The sequence below is a fragment of the Somniosus microcephalus genome, chromosome 6 (genome assembly GCF_052327205.1).
Source record: "Somniosus microcephalus isolate GS21.2 chromosome 6, FLI_Smic_1.0, whole genome shotgun sequence".
NCBI classification, from domain to species: Eukaryota; Metazoa; Chordata; class Chondrichthyes; order Squaliformes; family Somniosidae; genus Somniosus; species Somniosus microcephalus.
The window spans coordinates 37,276,217-37,297,879 of NC_140992.1; the positions used below are offsets into that span (position 1 = coordinate 37,276,217).

Sequence of the window (21,663 nt, forward strand, 5' to 3'; positions counted from 1 at the left end):
AGATATTTGGAGAGAGACAAAGGGAGAGAGCTTTCTGCTTTGACTCAGTGCTCGCACAGGTACTTCTGGCTTCAGGCCAGAGCTTTGCACTTGGATTTAACTTTCAGTGTCATAGCCTAGAGTTGCCACATATAATGGGGGCTGCAATGGGTGGAAACGTTGGCTTTCTGCATTGCATTCAAAGGGCTCAGAGACGCCGTGAGAGAGTGCCAATCATGGGCAGACGGAGAAGGGCCAACAGGCGTCGGCACAGGAGGCCTTACCCACCCAGGGTATAATGCCAGCAGTTCTCATATCTGAACATGTCTGAGGAACAGTGTGTTCGGAGGCTGCGATTCAGAAGGGAGGTGGCCACTGAGATCTGCCACCTGCTTCGCAGAGATCTGCAGCCACAGCTGAGGAGCAGGACGTCTCTGTCGGTGGCAGTGAAGGTGATGGTGGCTCTCAACTTCTATGCCACCGGCTCCTTCCAATCCACTACTGGGGACATTGCCAACATCTCCCAGTTTGCGGTACATTGCTGCATCCGCCAGGTGACCAATGCCCTTTTCAGAAGGAGACGTCAGTACATCTCCTTCCCCATGACCTTGGACAAGCAGCAAGAGCGTGCAATGGGATTTGGAAGAATAACGGGCTTCCCCATGGTCCAGGACGCCATTGACTGCACGCATGTGGCTTTGCGGGCACCTCTACAGAATGCCGAGGATTACCGCAACCGGAAGGGCTACCATTCGCTCAACGTCCAGTTGGTGTGTGACCACAGGCAGCTCATACTAGCTGTCAATGCCCGCTTTCCAGGCAGCAGCCACGATGCCTTCATCCTGCACCAGACTTCTGTGACAGACATTTTCGAAGCACAGGCTCACCCACGAGGATGGCTTCTCGGGGACAAGGGCTATCCTTTGTGCACCTGGCTGATGACCCCGCTCCGTGCGCCCAGCACCCCTGCTGAAGAGCGATACAATGACAGCCATCAAGCTAATGAAAGAACATGAATGGAGCCACTCCGCAAACCCTCAGCCGGTCAAGGCAACAAATAGTTCAAAGTGCAAACATGGACAATGTGAATAAAGAAAAAAATTTATTGTGCAAACTCTGTGCCCTTCCCGCATGACAAACTAATTCAGGTAAACCCCCCAAAAAAGTCAGAGACATAACTGGCTCTCACAACCTTCAGAAAATGAAAAAAAGTTAAACAAAAATGACCATGATCCTCGGCCTTCATATAAAAAACAAACACAACATTCCCGGCCCTCAGATAAAAAATAAACGCAACATTCCCAGCCCTCATATAAAAAACAATCATAACATTCCCGGCCCTCATATAAAAAACAAATACAACAGTCTCGGCCTTCATATAAAAAACAAATACAACAGTCTCGGCCTTCATATAAAAAACAGACACAACAGTCTCGGCCTTCATATATAAAAAAACATTCTCGGCCTTCATATATAAACACAACATTTGGCCACACCTTCTACTTTTTCCCCTGCGAGGGTGATCCGCCTCGCTTCCACGAGCGGCCCCTTCCCACCCTGCAGCTCCTCCTCAATGGGACCCCAGTGGCTGCAGCAAGGCTGGGGGAAGGTTGCTGAGGGTCAGATGGTGAGGCGGCAGATGCCCTTGGGGGATGGCCTGGACTAGCTCTGGGCCTGGAGGGCCCGGCTGCTGACTGATCCAACTCTGCTTGGGCGGCAGCAGTCTGTCCTACGGGTGGTGGCAGCTGCAGTGGAGGATTGACAGTGTTGGCTGCAGGAATGCTGCCAACCTGACAGAGCACAGGTACTCCCTGGTCAGCTGATACACTGGCACTCGCATGTGCCAACACTGCTGCATGCGCAGCAATCTGCTGAAGCACAGACTGCTGGGCTGCTGTGGCACGGCGAGGGCCCCGGCGATGCCTGGCCGATCCAGCGAGGGTGGCAGCAGTTAGTGCCCGTGTGGCCCTGATCTGTGTCTGCATCACACCAGCCAGTGAATGCATGGCACGACTGAGCACTTGGCTGGAAGCCGCCTGTGATGCAGCGAAGTCCTGCTGACTCCTTGCCTGTGCTGCCGCGAAGCCCTGCAGTCTCCTTGCCTGTGCTGCACTGAATTCCTGCAGACTCCTGGCCCGTGCTGTCCCAAATTCCTGAACACTCCTTGCCAGTGACTCTATGGAGTCAGGCATCCTTGCCACTGCAGCCATGAGCTCAGTGTGCCTGCACTCAGCCTGGGCGCCCATTTCACCAAGGAGCCGCACCTCCTCTGTGCTCACCGTAGCAGGACTGGAGGCCACACTCACCCTCCGGGGAGAAGGCCGCCGAGCTTCCCCACCCCTCCCGCGTTGCTGCAGCCCGCTGGGCCCCAGAGCTTCACTCTCCTCAGACCCATCCCCCCTGCTCCCCTCCAGGGAAGACGTGCCCCCATCAAGGCCATGGGCTGCCTCGGCTGAGGGTGGCACTGATGGGCCGGCTTCCTCTTCCTCCTCCTCGAATTCAGAATCACTGACAGTGGCAGCTTGTGGGGCCGCCTCCTGACCTGGCGAATCAGCATCTGAAAGCAGGGAGGCACAAGAGTTGCGTTAGAGTGAGGACAGGGTGGCAGCGAGGGAGGCCTGAGTGCTGCTATGCACTGCATTGGTTCGATAGTGGCAAAGGATGCTGATGTGAGGCACAAGTGGAAAGAGAGAGGTCAAAAAGGTGATGACCTTACCATTGCTGTCCAGAACAGGGTCGGCATCTCCACTGGTGACGGGGCCAATCAGCCGGCTGCCATAATGCACTCCACATGCTGCTTCAGGTCGCTGAGCTCTTTCAGGTCAGGACGCCCCCCCCGGTCCATAGCTGCTGCCTGCAATTGTGGGCCAGCTTGCCCTGCAAGAGAAAGGATGGCCTCCAAGTACAGTGTCAAGCCCTGATCTTGCCTGCACTGCCTCCCATGGTGGAATAGCCCTGACAGTGTCAAGCCCTGATCTTGCCTGCACTGCCTCCCATGGTGGAATAGCCCTGACAGTGTCAAGCCCTCATCTTGCCTGCACTGCCTCCCATGGTGGAATAGCCCTGACAGTGTCAAGCCCTCATCTTGCCTGCACTGCCTCCCATGGTGGAATAGCCCTGACAGTGTCAAGCCCTGATCTTTCCTGCACTGCCTCCCATGGTGGAATAGCCCTGACAGTGTGTAAAGTGCTGAATGTGCAAGTGGTTTTCATGAGAATCCCATAGCTCTTGGATGAGGGCTGGGCATTGGGGCTTTCAGGTCCCTTTGGCCAGAAACTTAGGTGCACATGCAGGGATGAAGAGGATAGTGGAAAGGGTACTCACCCTGACAACCTGAGTGAGGTCGTTGAACTTTTTTCTGCATTGAACTGGAGTCCTGGCAACCATGCTGTTGGTGGTCACCCTGTTTGCCACCTTCCTCCAGGCTTTTCGGTACTCGCTGGGAAGCGGCCTCATCCCACTGTCAGGGAAGAGGACAGGTCACCTGCGCTCCACTGCGCCAACCAGTAGCCTCAGGGCACCCTCGCTGAAGCACTCCGCTCGCTCCCTAGCCTTCTCCATTGTCCTGGGCATTGAACTGTTGAACCAGCAATGGTCAGGCCTTGCTTCAGGGCTGCAGTGTACAGGGTGTGGCAGCCAAACAAATCGACCCTCCCTCTTTAAGAGCTGACCGGCGCCAGCGTGTCTGCCTTCAATCAGCAACTCGCCGCACCTGCGCTGCGCCCGCCCTCGGTGTTAGCGCCTCGGCTTGCCGGCTTACCACCTTATGATAGTCGTGCATCGCCTGCTTTAGCGCAGCAGCAACCTCTTGGGGCGATGCAACTCAATTTTGGCAAAGGTGGCGCTAAGTTGCGCCGGGCGCTAAATTTAGCGAACCCCTGGCTGTATTGCCCCAAACGTGGAGATACTGAATTTCTAGGCCTACATGTTCACAGATGAAAATGGCTTTGGGGTCCTATCTACGCCATAGGATCTCAATTAGCATATAGTAATGTGGCTCCTCCCTGTTTCCAGTGGGTGTGATTGTAAAGGAAATAGCCATATTCCAAGAGATACACCATCCTATGAACAGATTTCTGATATTATTAATACATGACATATTGGGTTTAAAAATCTAAAAAGCCTCAGCGACACAGGCTACAAACAGAACACAGGCTTTTGAGATAAGATCAGTTGTTAACACAAGTTGTAAACACCACACAAGCTTTTGAAATGGGAATTGATTGTTAATACTAAGACAATGGCCCTATTGAAACAGCAAGTTGCAGCTTCCAGAATGTCTGCAGTTTGGAACCAACACAACAGCAATGCCCAAGTAAAGTGTTAAAAACTGACACTTCGAACAGAATCACAGAATATTAAAAAACCATGTGCCTTTGTAAAAGTAACATCAAATGAGAAACAGGAAACACGATTATATATGCAACCAATTGAAGTAGCTAAGAAATGCAAAGAACACCCTAGATGAAGTGTTTTTGATTTACATGTTGTAAAAGATACCTACAGAACACTTTGAAAATATGATATCAATAGATGACACCAAGTAATCACATTGTGTTTGCATTGAAAATGGAATAGTTAGTAGACATGACATCTGCTTTCAAACAGCAGAAGTGATTTAAAACTTTAATGGAAGACCTTCGATAAGAATAGCATCAGAGATAAAACTGTCATATTGTTTTTATGATAAGTTTTGGAACACCTAAAGGTAGAGACATAATTATGCATACAGCAGCTAAATTGACAGTAAGAATAGAAAAGAATTCAACAGAAGATGACTAGAGATAATTAGCTTACATCAGCAGAAAACTTCAAAGAATAAACCACTAAAAAAAGGTATAAAAATAGAGCTTTTCAGATGGAAAATCAGAAGTCACTGGAAAGGGTAAGCAATTCTCAACTTCAGAAGCACGCTCTATAAGTTTTTAATTCTTTGAGTCTCGGGGATCAAAAAGGTACTCTTATTTGATTTTGGTGGATATTCTGGATTAGAAAAATAGAAATATAAAAATGTACGAAGTTAAGATTTGAGAATAAGGATCTCTGAGAATAAGAAATGTAAGCTATTTGTATTTTGAACTGTTAAAGTTGTGATTGGCTCAACAGCTGTTAACTGTATGTCGGTTCTTAAATAAATCTATATATATTTTTAGAATTGTCTCATGTAGTATTTCTGTATCAAACTCGCGAACTCAATTTGGTGAGGAGTTGCAGAATTCTGGGGGTTTTTCCAGACCCTCATAATATCCGGAAGGTTACAGTCTAGTTAAACTTATTAAAAGTGCTATCTGGAGGACAGTAATATCTTCAGGTCATTCCTTTCCTTTAGTGAGAGATAGCCTGAAACTTTAGACCCAATCAAGCGTCTTATAGAATTCGGCTATCTCTAACTTTAGTTGAAGGTGAACATCTAGGGAATATGCCTGATCTGGGGTAGCCCGAAAAGGGCTAGGACTAGTAATTATCCCTTCATGATAGCCGCCTATTTCACGGGCTGGTGCATAATGGCAGCGGGCGGGAAGACAGCATTAAGTTTTTTTTTAAAGTGATTTTGGTCTTGCTCCTGCTCCTTTCCTGCCAAAAGATGGGCTAGTGGAAAAAAATAAACCACTCCCATTGCATTTTCAACACGTTGCCATTTTGTAGTGATTTAGGTAATTTTAGGTGGTCAACTATGGCAGGGTATTTTCTCAGGGCTGCTCTCACTCCACCACTGTAAATTCACCAGAAGCACAGCAAAAACATTTTTGCATGTAAATGGGGTTTCCACCCCACTTCTGGTGAAGTTACAGTGGCAGAATGGGAGCAGCTCGAAGAAAATTCCTGGCTTGTATTTCTGTTATCAATCTGTATTGCATTGTAGTTCATTAATTCCATCATAACGATTAAGGATCTACTGTAGCCTAAATTTTAATGGGGCATTGTCACCTGTTAAAATTTTTGGCCTGCACTCTGTACCACACTCGTCTCTACTTTCTAGCCAGGAGTCCATTTCAAGTGTTGATCAACCTCTCTGTGCATGAAGAACTCCCTAAATCAGTTCAAGTCCTATGGTTCTCAACCTGTGATTGTTCAGTACATTTGAGAGAAATAGAGGATCTGGCTTCCCCAACCATCAACAAGATTTTCAGACTTGTGAAACAAAAGAGTACAGGAATTCTTCATTGTAACAAAAAGTTTACAATAAGAATATGCAATAAGAAGGTTTTACTGTGTGTTCTTTGGCTACCGACCATAGAGAACATCTATCAGAAACGCTGTTTACGGAAGTCACTGACCATCATCAAAGACCCTACCCACCCCAGCCACAGTTTGTTCGCCCCCCTGCCATCTGGGAGACGCTACAGATGCATTCGCACCCGAACGACCAGATTTAGGAACAGCTTCTTTCCCAGGGCTGTCATCCTACTGAACTCCACAAATAAACTCTAAAGCCTGCACATCTGCCAATGCACTTTATGATGTTTATGTTTATGTATTACAAGCCAAATGAATGTTGAATGTTAAATGTCTTAATCAAAATGTACACTCTCGGGAGCTGCAAGCCTACATTTCGTTGTTCTGCACTTGTGCACTAACAATGACAATAAAGTTGATGATTACTATTATTATTATTATTATTATATGCCAATCTGTTTTACCTTGTCCAGTTTTGATTGTAGTACTAGGATCAAGTTCAAGAGAGCTGCCAACTTTGTGTTAACATGTATATTTATGAGAAATACTGACTGAAAGTAAGTCCTTACCATTTAGGACATTGCTGGCTTCATCTTCCTCATCATCGAAGTGCTCAGAGGCAGTGAGAAAGTCCTCCTCAATGGATGATACGGAGCAATTGGTGTCATCCTCTGCTTTGCAATTGGTAGTGCTGTGAAGATGTATTTTCTTTCCTTTAACATAATCCAAGCCAATCATGCATTTGTTTATTTCATAAATGACACAGGCTATGTCATTCTTCCTGCACCTTCTTGCTGATTGAACTAAACAGACATCTGGCGGTCTGGGCCACGGTGGGGGAGGAGGGAGACATTCATCTTCCAAATGATTGGTGGATTCATCTTTCCGATTAAGGCCCTAAAACCAATATTTTACAAATTAAATATTAGACGGTTTTGAAAGGCTTTCAAAGAATTGTCCTTTTTTAAATACATACGGCCAGTTTAAAATAAGATAAAGTTAAAAGCTGCAGTATTTTACTAAGGCTGGGTGAGGTTGTTTGGCATGCTTACTGGTGTATTTTGAATTTACTGGAGTAATTTTGGGGCATTTTTGAGCATTTGCTGGATTAAAACACAGAACTCCTATCACAGACCTTCCCTTTTGTTCTTTCCTCCCCTCCCCCCTCTCCCTGCTCCTACACTTGCTTAAAAACCTGTTACATCTCCAACTTTTTCCAGTCCTGACGAAGGATCATCGAACTGAAACGTTAACTCTGTTTCTCTCTCTACAGATGCTGCCTGACCTACCTGCCCGAGTGATATATTTCCAATATATTATTTAACATGGTTTTGTTTATTTAAAAAACATTATTGGTGAAGCTCAATTAACAAAAGTTGATTTGTATAGAATCTGCTCAGTTTCAGCCTTTCAACTGTTGGACTGAATGTTTCCTCTGGGTTGAACACAGGAGTCATTGCAGATCTGCCATTAATCACTCGCAGAAAAGGCAAACAGCCCGATGCAGATTAAAGCTTGCTCTGCTCTTTTCCAATACAGGAAACTTTGGTTTATCCGGAGGTTGTATGTCCGGAATACCCGATCTAACGGCAAAAATCAGGAGCCGTTTTCTATAAGTTTTTTTAGTTCTCATTCTTTTTTTTTCCCCAGTCAGGCACTGCAAGGCCTGTAGCTATAGCAACAGCTTCAGCTAGAGACGCTTGCAGCTGCAGCTGACTCTTTAGAAGCTGTTGCTAAGCAACAGTGTTTGTTGTCAGATACGGAGATGAAAACCTCTGTATGCTTCAGCATTAACTTTGTATGTCCGGCAGTTTTGATAGATCGGCAACACACCGGTCCCGTCGGTGCTGGATATCACAAAGTTTCCTGTAATCTGTTTTAACCCCAACCTCAGGAGAGCACCTCTTACTACTCCAGTGTGGATTTTCCATCCCTGACACCAGCTGTCCTTATCCCTTTCAAAGTGGAATTAGGGGCAGTTTTACACTACGGACCCAGCAGCCATGTTAAAACTCCCCAAACTTAATTCATAATGAACACTTCCTGTAGTGCTATTAACATCAGGGAAATGCGAGGAGTGATAAAGATTGCAAACTCATTTTAAGAATGATACAATTAAAAATGTCACATTTTAAAATTCAAGTGATTATCATTTCTAATGAGTAATACTTGCCAAAACTGCTTGCACCTAGTGGAGAGAAGAGACTTTCATATCATCAGTTTGGGTTGGTTCCAAGTATCAAAGGCAACAGGGCTATTTTCTAACCCATTGCACTACAATGCCCTCCCAGTAACCTTTCTATAACACATTTACTTACCCTGTTAGCATGCCACAACTTGTTTCCTGACTGCTTTTCCATGTTATCACGTGCTTCTCAATTTCTTTCTGAATGCTTTTTCACATTATATCAAATTTTCTGAGTGGTAATATTTTTTGTGAATTTGATCAATGATATGATTTGATGATCATCGACAGTTTAATTAAATCCCTTGCCAGGATCCTAGTATCAAAACGTGAGATTTCAGGACAGAATCACAAGCTCCGTACCTGGGAACCATCCAAATTGTCCTGACAGTTTCCTGGAGAAATTAATCCACTCACGAGGATGAGTTCATTATCTTTCATCTGGCAAACGTTTAAAGAATTGATGAGGTGTGGGAGATCAGGGGATACAGTAACTAATTTCTAGATAAAGGAAAAACACAAACAAAAGAGGCTCATATTATTTGTTAACACATCACCTGTCTATTCAACCATACTTTTGGCCTCTAGCTCTTCTAGTTCGTGCTTGGTGTCTGTGAGCACCTCGACCCTCTCCTTAGCATAGCTAATGAGTACGCTGCCGACATCCGAACGAAATCTGCACTTACCTCGTGCGAACCCCCCTCCGAGAAGTTGCTTTCAAACGCTGCAGAGTTGTGCGTGGCGTAGTGCCCCACGGATCCCAGGGGCGCACCGTTGTCTGTATGCAAACCTGTATGTCTGCAGGGCAGTGCTCCTTTCACTTCCTGACTCTTAGCCAATCAGGAAACAGAAGAGATTGCCGATTTGCCCACAGCTCATTTTAAAGGGCTATTGAAACATGCATGCCATTCAGTTACAGAAATGAATAGTACTCAGTGCTCAATTCTTTATTTTTACTCTTCCAGTTTCTGTTGTTTTAAAGTCTTTGCTTCTTTTCGATGTTTACTGTAAGCTTTCTTCTTAATTTTACTTCTTTGTTTCACAAAATGCATGTATAGAACATACAGTTACAGTATATGGGGAACATGTTTTATTTTCTCCCACTTTTCAGCCAATCCCTTTATGTTGTTTCTATCATTCTCACAGATTCTAAAGATCACCTGTCCTTGTTTGTAATTTTCTTTCTGCCACAACTTCTGTTGCTGAAAAGAAATAAATATTTACTCAGACTATTTCTGCCATAAATGCAGAGAGCTTTTGCCGGGAGCAACTCATTTCCTCTAGCGGCCACCCTTCAACCGCTGGTCGAGTAAGGCGGCCCAGTCTGATCCCATCGGACTACCAAAAGGGGGGATTTTGATTCTCTCTCCCGGCCATGGCTCAGCTCATAAAACAATTGTCTGTTAATAAAACGTAGCAGTGATATTAGTACTGTTCAATTTTCACAATCTAATTTCTACCCAATAATCAAGACTACCACTATTTCTAAAAGCAAAACACAGCTGGGATAATGGACACAATCCCTTTCTTTTAGTATGAATAACAAATCTGCTGGAAACAAATTTTCTTTTTGTGTGACGGGTTTGTAATACAATTTTCTTAACCCCCCCTCCCCTTACTCAGTGTAACAGGCTCCTGCGTCTGTTTGCACTAGACGTAAACATTTTCAGGGTAATTCATTCGCAGTAGGTGGGCAATTAGGCCAACCTTTTGCCAGCACGTTGATTTGAATGGGAAGGTGAAACGTGCAGCTAAGCCTATGTGCAGTCGAAACTTAACCGATCGCAAGTTCGGTATTTAGCGCATGCTCAATTTTAAAGGCTGTATGACGGTGTACTTCAAGGTGTACGCCATCATATCGACCACAAATTCAGGGCCATAATATAATTACAAGCTATTGTTGTCAAAAACAGGAGTAGGAACCCTGACTGATTTATTTTCTCCCTAAGGCTCAGGGATACTAGGGCTAATTATAGGACTTAATTACTACCCCAGCTAAGATTGGCTAACTTAACACAAACCAGGGGTGAAACTAGGACCTTCCTGGCCAGTATAGCTCTGTGTCAAGTTTACACTGAGGCATTAGCAATCAGCTACACTGCGTATTTTGCTCATCAATGTAAGAGAAGTCAGTGTTAGGAATAGTTTTCTGCTTTTTATCCCAGTGTCAATATTGAACATCTGTAGGTAAAGTGACTAATTCATACATCCCCTTACTGTTGTCTAAAGAGCAATGTTAGAGGGATGCAGCAAGTCACCTTACCTGACCTTCCCTGAGCCAGGTATGTGGCAGGAGGATATCCAAGGAGCACTCAAAATGCAACAAGTCAAAGTGTATGAGACACGTCATTATGGGTTTTCCATCTTCAAGTTCATCATGTGCAGCTGCGTTCATTTATTGGAGCTTCGGGTTGGTGGTGACCTTAGAATTGCTCAGAAACATTTCTGTTGCTGTTTTCTATATCCACAAATCAATAATTAAGTGGACCTATTAATATAGTGCAATGATGTGTGAAATTACAGTTAAATGATGATATCATACGGAGTTCCTTGCAATCTCCTGTTAAATATTATCTGATGAGGTGGCAGAGAGGGGGGCATACTTTTTCTACAATCATCATTCAGCATCATGCTGAGACATTTAATCCTCCTTGCAACTGTAATGTTTAACCCTTTCACTGAAACACACCTATATTCAAGATGGCATTGACCTGGAGAGTTCTGCTTCACAGCAATTTTCTTTATTTTTAAAAATTTCAAAACTATGCAGGATTTAGTGAATGAAATTGATTTAATTCATGAATAATTTTAGCAGAATAAAAATGTATTCAGTAGTAAATTGATAAAAAGAATAGTCAGAAGTAAACTTCACCAGATCTGGATCTGAAATTCCTTTCCCCACTATTTTAATGAGGGTGTTTAGCTGTTTAACATATAGGCTAATATCCCTGCTAAAATAGCAGAGGAGAAATTCAGATAAACATGTTGTGCATTCATAGACCAGTATCTCACAATGTAATTTCTGTGCCCAGGTTTCTGCAGGAATAATTTTACTTGAGTTCTCTTACCTGTTGCAATTCCTTACTATTGCTCTTTGCATCCACTCCATCAAGATTCACAAAACAGATCTAGAGAAAAAAAAAACAACTGAATTCAGCTCAAGAACACACATAGTTGAAGCTTAGCAAGGTCAACATAGGGCAGGATTTTCATTGGGCCATGGAGGCGGGATTGGAGGCGTGTGGGGGGTTAAAATCCGAAATCGGGGGGGTACAAACCCATCCCGCCCCCAACCCACCTCCATGCCAGTTTCAAAGGAGGCGGGTACCCGCCCCGCACTGGGACCCGCCTCCCTGAGGCGGGAAGGGGATTAGTGCCAATTAACTGCCTGTTAACAGGTAGTTAACAGGCAGTTTTTAGCCTAATCCCTATTTTCATTCTTGAAGTGTGGGATTCCCGATGGCTCCAAACCACGCCAAGTTAGCGGGGCGGGCCGTTGGGCTGAAGGGCTTGGAGGGGTCGAGATGTCCGGTGTTCAGGTGAGTGATGGGTGCATAAGTGCAGAGGTAAGTGTGTTTGGTGTGTGTAAAGTGTTTAAAGAAGTTTTACTTACCTTTACAGCCTTCCTTCCTTCAGGTCTCGGGAGTCCCTCATCTCACCGGCACAGAAAGCAGAATGGCCGCGATCTTTCAAAAATTGCAGCATTCAGCTTTCTGTTCCGGAGAGATCTTTAAATCATCCTGAGAGGAAGGAATTAAGTTGGAGTACAGATTGTCAGTGTTTGACAGCTTCAAACAGCTGTGAAACGCTGATATTTCATCTGTCAAAAGGTCTTGACAGATGAAATATCAATCTGTGACATCACCTGTTGCCGGGTGGCCTTAATTGGCCTGCTGAGCCCGCTGGGCGGGCTCAACAAGGTCAATCAAGTCAAAATTGCGTGGGTTGGCTACAACTCGATGGATGCTGGACTACAACCCCAAAAGTTGTAGTCCCGCCTCCTACACGCCTCCAGTATCAAAATCCAGCCCATAGTCTCCTGCCATCAGGCCAGCTAATTACAGCAAAGTTTTTTCAATCAGGGCTGAGCTGTCAGTGGGCAGAGGATGACAAGTCTGAGCTCACTGCAGCTGCAGGGAGCTGATGACAACCTACATGTGGTCTCCCTGTGTGTGCTAGTTCACCGAGAACTTGCCAGCTAAGGTCATCAGGGAGATGACCGAATGCCTGAAAGCAGCCTCCCGGTCTGAAAAGCATGAAAGCATAGAGTCATAAGAAAGAAACAACTGCAGCTGCCATGGGTTGGCTGCGGGGGGGGGGGGCAGGCGGGGGGCAGGAGAAAGCAGACCGACTAGTCACCAGAATTGGCATTCTAAAAGTGAACTATGTGCACAGTTACAGGAAGGATTTGATTGCACGTTCTACTAATTTAAGCTAACCATGTGGCGCATGGACCTAAATTGCCCAAACACGAGACTGGCGGGTGAAGCTCTGTGCTGGGAACGCAAATTCAAAATGGCCCCTATGTAGGCAGAACAGAACAGAACTAGTTTCCAGAAATTATGGCAGGGCTTTACAATACACTGTTTAATTTCAGTCGCCACGCCACCAACAACATATATATACATGGGTTTTTTTCAATACATTGTTGAGTCGGTGTAGTTGATTACTGCCTTTGTCCCTTCTGACTTGGCCAGCTCAACATTGGGAGGGTGCAAAGAAAGGGCAACAAGAATGATTCCAAGTGTACAGGGCATGAGCTATGAGGAAAGATTAGAGAAGCTTATGCTCTATGTAATGATATCAGCAAATAGTGATGGTATTTGCCTGTTTGATTATTATGCCTTACCAGCATATTTGCCTGTTTGATTATTTATGCCTGACCAGCAGAGGGCATGTGAGAGAGAGAGTTTAGTTTTAGTTTCATTTTAGATGGATCTCTAACATGGTGTCTCCTGCAATGCTGTTAACTGAGTTGAACATACTTTAGATAAAAAGACATTCTCTTTCATGAATGTGTCGTCATTGAACCCACATAGAAATCAATACATGGTGTCAGAAGTGATTGAAAGAGATGAAGAGGAAAAATCTGAAGTTAAATCAGCTCTCCACATATTAGCAAGCCAAAAGAGAACATCGTTACTTACCTTTGGAGAATAGCGAACGAAGTGAAAAATGGTAGGATTACACCCACCGGCGAAGCTTCAGTTGACAGGTAATGTGGCTGAAAATTGGAGGAGGTTCAAACAACGTTTGGAGTTGTATTTAGCGGCAATCGGAGCTGACGAGAAAAGTGATAACATGAAAACGTCAGTGTTCTTACATGTCGTGGGTGATGAAGCGCTGGAGGTGTATAATAACTTCACATTTGCTGCTGAGGGAGACAAAATGAAGTTGGATAAAATAATGGAACAGTTTGAGGCCTACTGCATACCTAAACGTAACGTGACGTTTGAGAGGCACAGATTTTTCACATGTGTACAGAAAACGGGAGAGACTATTGATCAGTATGTGACTGAACTAAGAAACCGAAGCAAAACATGTGAATTTGGGGGACTGACAGACTCGCTGATAAAAGACAGACTGGTGTGTGGTATTCCAGATAATGGTCTAAGGGAAAGACTGCTAAGAAAGCAAAATCTAGACCTGGGAAAAGCCATAGCACTGTGTAGGGCTACAGAGACTGTGAAGTCGCAGGCAAAGGAGCTGTTCAGTGACAGTAGCTACAACATGGATGCAGTGAGAAAGAACGGACACAAACCGTTTAACAAAAAGAGCGCCAATGTGAAAAAAGAGGCGTGGCCAGCGAACAAAAATGAAAGGGGCAATCGAAAGTCATGTAGTCGATGCGGTACACAGCATCCACCAAAAAAGTGTCCAGCATATGGTAAAACATGCAATAGTTGCAACAAAAACAACCATTATGCCCGATGCTGTAAGAACCAAGTGCAACAAAGCAAGGTCCATACAGTAGATGAAAGCGAGATAGAGGAGTTCTATGTGGATGTCATGTCTGAAAACAAAAAAGAAAAAAAAGAGACTGGATGTTGACACTAAAAGTGAATGACATACACATTCCATTTAAATTGGATACTGGAGCACAAGTTAATGTGATATCAGAGACTGATTTTAAGAAAATTAGACCCAGACCAAAGATACATGGAATAAAAGTGAAAGTGACAGGATACTCAGGTACTGATATACCAGTGAAAGGAAAATGCATTGTCAAAGTGACACACAAGGACAGAGAGCACACGATAGCATTAATCGTGGTGCCAAAGGATGTGCAAGCCATACTAGGTTTAATAGCCTGTGAGAGACTGAACCTGGTAAAGAGAGTCCTCGTTGTGGAAAGCGAAGGAGAGACAGTCTATGATGAACTCATGAAAGAGTACAACGACCTATTTCAGGGTCTAGGCTGCCTTCCAGGAGAACACACGATCAGAGTAGGTAAAAGTATGACAACGGTCACACATCCATGCAGAAAAGTTCCGTTTGCTCTTCAAAAGCAACTGAAGGCAGAGTTGGACAGGATGGAAAGCCTGAACGTGATTCAGAAGATAGATGAGCCAACTGAGTGGGTGAGTTCCCTCATCGTTGTGGACAAAAAGAATGGAAAGCTCAGAATTTGCCTGGATCCAAGAGATCTAAACAGAGCAATAAAGAGAGAGCACTTCAAGCTTCCTACACGTAAGGAAATCATGTCACAGTTTGCAAATGCAAAGTATTTCAGCAAGTTAGATGCATCATCAGGATTTTGGCAGATGAAACTGGATGAGGCAAGTTCAAGACTGTGCACGTTCAACAGTCCATTTGGCAGATACAGATTCCTAAGGTTACCATTTGGCATTGCCTCAGCTCCTGAAGTGTATCACAAAACTATCCATATGATCTATGAGCACCTGGAGGGAGTTGATACATCAATGGATGACATCATAGTATGGGGAACCACGAGAACTGAGCATGACGAGAGACTGAAAAAAGTGCTGGAAGCAACAAGGAAAACAAACCTGAAGCTGAACAGAGAGAAATGCCAGCTTGGGGTGACAGAACTGACATTCGTGGGAGATATCCTTAGCAGTGAGGGCATCAGACCAGATCCCAGAAAGGTGTCCGCCATTGAGAATATGCCAAAGCCACAATGCAAAAAGGACGTGCAGAGGTTTAATGGAATGATCAACTACATGGGTAAATTCATATCCAACCTCTCAGAAAAGATGGCGCCACTGAGAAGACTAACTGGAAAGAACATAGAATGGGAATGGAATCATGAGCATGAGAAGTCATGGAGCGATCTAAAGAAACTGCTCACAGAGGAACCAGTTCTGAGGTTTTATGACCCAGCGAGACCCATCAAGATATCATCAGATACATCACAGAGTGGGCTCGGTGCCGTTCTTCTGCAAAAATATGACTACTGGCAACCTATTGCATATGCATCGCGCTCAATGACAGACGCGGAGACGCGATATGCTCAAATAGAAAAGGAGCTGCTCAGCATCACATACGCCTGTGAAAGATTTCACCAGTTTGTGTCAGGACAAGCAATCAGTGTAGAGACTGACCATAAGCCCTTGATTGCATTGTTCCAAAAGCCACTAAATAGCTGTCCGCTTAGAATACAAAGAATGATGATCAGGCTGCAACGCTATACACTGAATGTTGCGTACACACCGGGTAAGCTGATGTATACAGCAGACACGTTGTCCAGAGCTGTTGACCCAAGTGAGCCCGCAAACACCAAAATGGATGAAAAAGTGAACGCCTACGTGGACATGATCACAAGTGCATTGCCCATAGCAGATGCAAAAATGGAGCTCATAAAGACAGAGACAAACAAAGATGAAACACTGAGACGACTGAGGAAAAGCATCTTGGATGGATGGCCCAACATGAAGCAAGACTGCTCACCTGACATGGCAGAGTACTGGAACTGCAGGGCGGAACTATCAGTGGTCGAAGACATCATCTACAAAGGAAGTAAAATAGTTATCCCAAAGAGTCTGAGAAAAGAGATGCTAAAAAGGATCCATGGAGGACATCTGGGAATCGAAAAGTGTAAGAAAAGAGCACGAGAGGTGATGTACTGGCCACGAATCAATCAAGATATGACAAATGAGGTGTCAAACTGCACAATATGCCTGAAATATCGAGCAAGCAATCTGGTAGAACCACTAAAGCCACACCCAGCGCCAGACAGATCTTACCAGAAGGTAGGCGCTGACCTATTCGTATGTCAAGGGAAGGACTATCTTGTAGTCACAGACTATTACTCCCTGTATCCAGAGGTTTGTAGACTGTACACCACCACTGCAGATGCTGTGATAACATGTATGAAAGCCATATTCTCCAGACATGGCGTGGCAAGCGAGGTCTTCACAGACAACGGACCCCAGTTTTACAATGCAAGTTTCCGACACTTTGCCAAAGAGTGGGACTTTGTCCACACAACGTCAAGTCCTCACTTTCCACAGTCCAATGGACTAGTGGAAAAATCGGTCCAGACAGTGAAAAGACTGATGTACAAGGCAAATGACAGTGGAACTGACTTCTACCAGAGCATGCTTGTATACCGCACAACGCCGCTCGAGTGTGGTATGTCACCAGCCCAACTCCTGATGGGACGTCTGCTAAGGTCAAACCTACCCATCCCGGAGAACCTCCTGAAAACAAAAGAGGGGGGGGAAAGTGAGGAAGTTCAAAGAACAACAGAAAGAAAAGCAAAAGTACTACTATGACAGAGGAACACAAAACCTACCTGAACTCCACACTGGTGACCAAGTAAGGTTCAAAGACAAAACAAACATATGGACTCAGAAGGGAACTGTCCTGAGTGAAGTTCAACCAAGATCATACACCATTCAGACAGATGAGGGTGCTGTTCTGCGAAGAAATCGTCGGGATCTTCTCATGGGACCAGCCACAGCAGGTCAAAAGACTGATACTGTTGAACAACCTGATCACACAGCAGGTCAAAAGACTGATACTGTTGAACAACCTGATCACACAGCTGAGAAATCATCATCTGAGGCAACAACTCAGATTCAAGGACAATCAATCAGAAAATCCTCAAGACACGTGAAGCCTCCTGAGAGACTCATTGAGCAAGTTTAAGGACTCTTGTTATAGAAGGAAGTAATGTTATCTTATTCTCTCTTCAAGTTCTAGTGTAGTTACATATTTCATGTGAACACACAAAACAAGGTTAAAAAACCTTGATAATGATAATGATAATGTAAGTTCATTAAGTGTTACTCTGCATTTTAACTGTAATACAAAGAAAACATGTTGTTAGATAAAAGTAAAATACTTTTGTTTTAAGAAAGGGAGATGTAATGATATCAGCAAATAGTGATGGTATTTGCCTGTTTGATTATTATGCCTTACCAGCATATTTGCCTGTTTGATTATTTATGCCTGACCAGCAGAGGGCATGTGAGAGAGAGAGTTTAGTTTTAGTTTCATTTTAGATGGATCTCTAACATGGTGTCTCCTGTAATGCTGTTAACTGAGTTGAGCATACTTTAGATAAAAAGACATTCTCTTTCATGAATGTGTCATCATTGAACCCAAATACAAATCAATACACTCTATAGTCTGGAAATAATCATAGACTCAGAGCACAGAAGGAGGCCATTTGGTCCATCATGCCTGTGCCAGTTCTTTGAAAGAGCTATCCAATTAATCCCATTCCACTTCCCTTTCCCCATAGCCCTGCAAATTGTTTCCTTTCAAGTATTTATCCCATTCCCTTTTGAATGTTATTATTGAATCTGCTTCCATCACCCTTTCAGGCAGTGCATTGCAGATCATAGCTCGCTGCAAAAAAACATTCTTTTCATCTTGCCTCTGGTTCTTTTGGTTAAGTAAGGATCTCAAGGTATATAAAATATTAAATGTTATGGATATATGCACTGGCTACAATCTTAGGAAAAGCCAGATTGTGGGGTTGGTGGTCGGGTGGGGGGTTAAATAAGAGGCTAAAGATGTGCTGTAGACTGGAGGGAAGGGTTCAGATTCCTGGAGCATTTGGGGCTGGAGTGAGCAGTATTGATGGGATGGTCTATACCTGAACAGAATTGAGACCGATGTCCTCCTCATAGGGGAGATTAACTAGAGCTTTTGGGGAGGATTTAAACTAATATAGCAGGAGAAAGAGGAATAGTATGAGAGTAAAGTAGGTAGCATGGAAGGGAAAGTAAGCTGTAGATGTATAGGTAACAAGCAGGTAGAAAGGTTGAATGTGGTTGTAAAGAACAAGATAGAAAAATTAGAAAAGTGAATCAGGATATGAGAGGAAATTAAAAGGAAAAATTGCCAAACCAAATTAAAAATATATGTATTTTTATATATATATGTAGAGGGACGTCCAATCCCTCTACACCTCCATCCCCCACCAGGACGGCCTGAGGGCACTCCGCTTCTTCCTTGAACAGAGGCCCAACCAGTCCCCACCCACCACCACCCTCCTCCGCCTGGCTGAACTTGTTCTCACATTGAACAACTTCTCCTCTGACTCCACTCACTTCCTCCAAATTAAAGGTGTTGCTATGGGAACCCGCATGGGCCCTAGCTATGCCTGCCTTTTCATGGGATATGTGGAACATTCTTTGTTCCAGTCCTACTCAGGTCCCCTCCCTCACCTCTTTTTCCGGTACATCGATGACTGTATCGGTGCCTTCTCCTGCTCTCGCCCTGAACTTGATAAGTTCATTCACTTTACTTCTAATTTCCACCCTTCCCTCACCTTCACATGGTCCATCTCCGACTCTTCTCTTCCCTTCCTTGACTTCTCCGTCTCCATTTCTGGCAACCGGCTTTCGACAAACATCCACTACAAGCCCACTGACTCCCACAGCTACTTGAACTACACTTCCTCCCACCCCGCTTCCTGTAAGGACTCTATTCCATTCTCTCAGTTTCGCCGTCTCCGCCGTGTCTGTTCTGCCGATGCCACCTTCCATACCAGTGCTTCTGACATGGCTTCCTTTTTCCTCAACCAAGGATTCCCCCTCTACTGTGGTTGACACGGCCCTTGACTGTGTCCATTCCATTTCTCGCACTTCTGCTCTCACCCCTTCCCCTCCCTCCCAGAACCATAATAGGGTTCCCCTTGTCCTCACCTTTCACCCCACCAGCCTCCACATTCAACGGATCATCCTCCGCCATTTCTGCCACCTCCAACGTGATCCCACCACCAAACGCACCTTCCCCTCACCTTTCAGCATTCCGTAGGGACCGCTCCCTCTGCTACACTCTGGTCCACTCCTCAATCACCCCTAACAGCCCTTTCCCTTCGCCTGGCACCTTCCCGTACAAGCGCAGGAGATGCAACACATGCCCTTATACCTCCTCCCTTCCCACTGTCCAGGGCCCCAAACACCCCTTCCAGGTGAAACAGCGATTTACTTGTACTTCTTGCAATTTAGTATACTGTATTCGCTGCTCATGATGTGGTCTCCTCTACATTGGGGAGATCAAACGCAGATTGGGCGACCGCTTTGCGGAACACCTCCGTTCAGTCCGTAAGGGTGACCCTGAGCTTCCGGTCGCCTGTCACTTTTATTCACCGCTTCACTCCCACTCTGATCTCTCTGTCTTCGGCCTATTACATTGTTCCAATGTAGCTCAACGTAAGCTCGAGGAACAGCACCTCATCTTTCGATTAGGCACTTTAAAGCCTTCTGGCCTCAACATTGAGTTCAACAATTTCAAACTATAACCCCTGCCCCCATTTTTCATGCTGTATGATTTTGCCATTCCCATTTGCAACATTTTATCTTTCCTGCCTCTTTCAATAGCACAGTATGTTCCTTCAATGCCCTCCTGTCTCTGCACCTGCTTAATATCTGTTACATCTCCAGCTTTTTCCAGTTCTGATGAAGGGTCCCAGACCTGAAACGTTAACTCTGTTTCTCTCTCCACGGATGCTGCCTGGCCTGCTGAGTATTTCCAGCATTTTCTGTTGTTATTTCAGATTTCCAGCATCCGCAGTATTTTGCCATTATATATGTATATAAATACAGAATATAAGAAACAAAATCAGGGAACTTGAATCATTGAATAAAATAATAATGTTATAATGACCTGGATTTACAACCGGAGTGAGTTTGCAGCCAAAGGAGGGTCACGGAGGGACTTCTATTTGCCACCTGATCTAGCATTACCCGGACCTAGGTACCTGGGTTGGGGTCATTAGTTATGCAGGGCAGGCTAACAACAGGATCTGCGCCACCAAGAGGGAGCCTGCTGCTGCCAGGATGAAGAATTGGCAGTGTCTAAAAATAACAGCAGGGTTTAGGGACCTGAGGAGAGGGACAGACGCTCGCTAGTGTGCCCTTTCTTTCCAAAAGAACCTTCAGTGGGCCTTCTGCTGTTGCTCCATGGTCTGTTTCCACTTGTCTCTTGCCGGTCTTTAGGTCAATGTTTGTAGCAGTGGAAGACAGGGAAATCAGACCTCCCCTTTACCATTTACATTCAATGCCACAGTCAAAGGGTGGCTGGCTGCCTTCCCTGCTGGGGTGGGAGGAGGAAAATCCATGGAGGTGCTGCTAGATGTAGGGAGACAGTGATAGGCCTCTCCACCTGGTTTCTCTGGATTTTTGTCATGCTATACTTCTGATTTCTGGCAGTATAGTCAGGAAAATGAAGCCCAATAACAGTAACTGAAATGCAGCTGCCTCTGGATCAGGATTGGTAATTAAATATTCTGGGATATAAAAATTAAGGATAGATTGGGAAGGAGGAAAGGACTGACAGTACTAATTAGAGACAAAGGGGGGGAAATTTATCTTCGCCAACAAAGTTGCAGTTAATGGCCGCTGGAAATAGCCGCAACGCTAACCGAGTGAAATTGGTCTGGGGGGGACATGGAGATGGGTGACGCAGCGCTCACCTTCCATACAACGCCGTCCTGGTGGCGTTGCTGGAGGGATCCGGGATGAAGTTCCTGTCCAGGTCCGGTGTTGGAGTTTCCCACAGCCTCTGTGAGCGAAGCTGTAGAGCTCGCCGGGAATTGTGGACAATTAAGAGGTCTGAGATTTAAAGGGGCCATGCGCACTGAAGTAATACAAAATAAAATGCAGTGAATCAATACATTTTTCAGCCCTTTTAGCCTTTTAAGAAATATTCAATATTTAAAAGAAGTTCCAAATATGAATATTCAGCTGGTAAAGCTGAATTACCTTCCTACCCTCAACAAATGTGAAAACTACCTCAACACTAACACAAATGGCTCAGCAAGCCAGGGAAGGGGCACCCAGGGTCTCACAGACAGTACTCCAGCTTTGTGCAGGGGGTCAACACTGCAAGAGAGGCCCTCC

The 21,663-nt window shown here is 44.9% G+C and overlaps 1 protein-coding gene across 3 annotated transcripts in view; it reads right to left on the reverse strand.

The window, feature by feature from the left end:
- The window catches only part of sphkap (SPHK1 interactor, AKAP domain containing), a 230,381-nt gene that overhangs the window by 46,034 nt on the left and 162,684 nt on the right, over positions 1-21,663 (reverse strand). For all 3 annotated transcript variants that reach the window (XM_085990042.1, XM_085990044.1, XM_085990043.1), the window contains exons 4-6: positions 11,410-11,469; positions 8,705-8,842; positions 6,726-7,053 (exon numbers count right to left, since the gene is read on the reverse strand). In XM_085990042.1, coding sequence (XP_085846168.1) covers positions 6,726-7,053; positions 8,705-8,842; positions 11,410-11,469 — 526 coding nt within the window. The remainder of the gene's footprint in view (positions 1-6,725; positions 7,054-8,704; positions 8,843-11,409; positions 11,470-21,663) is intronic.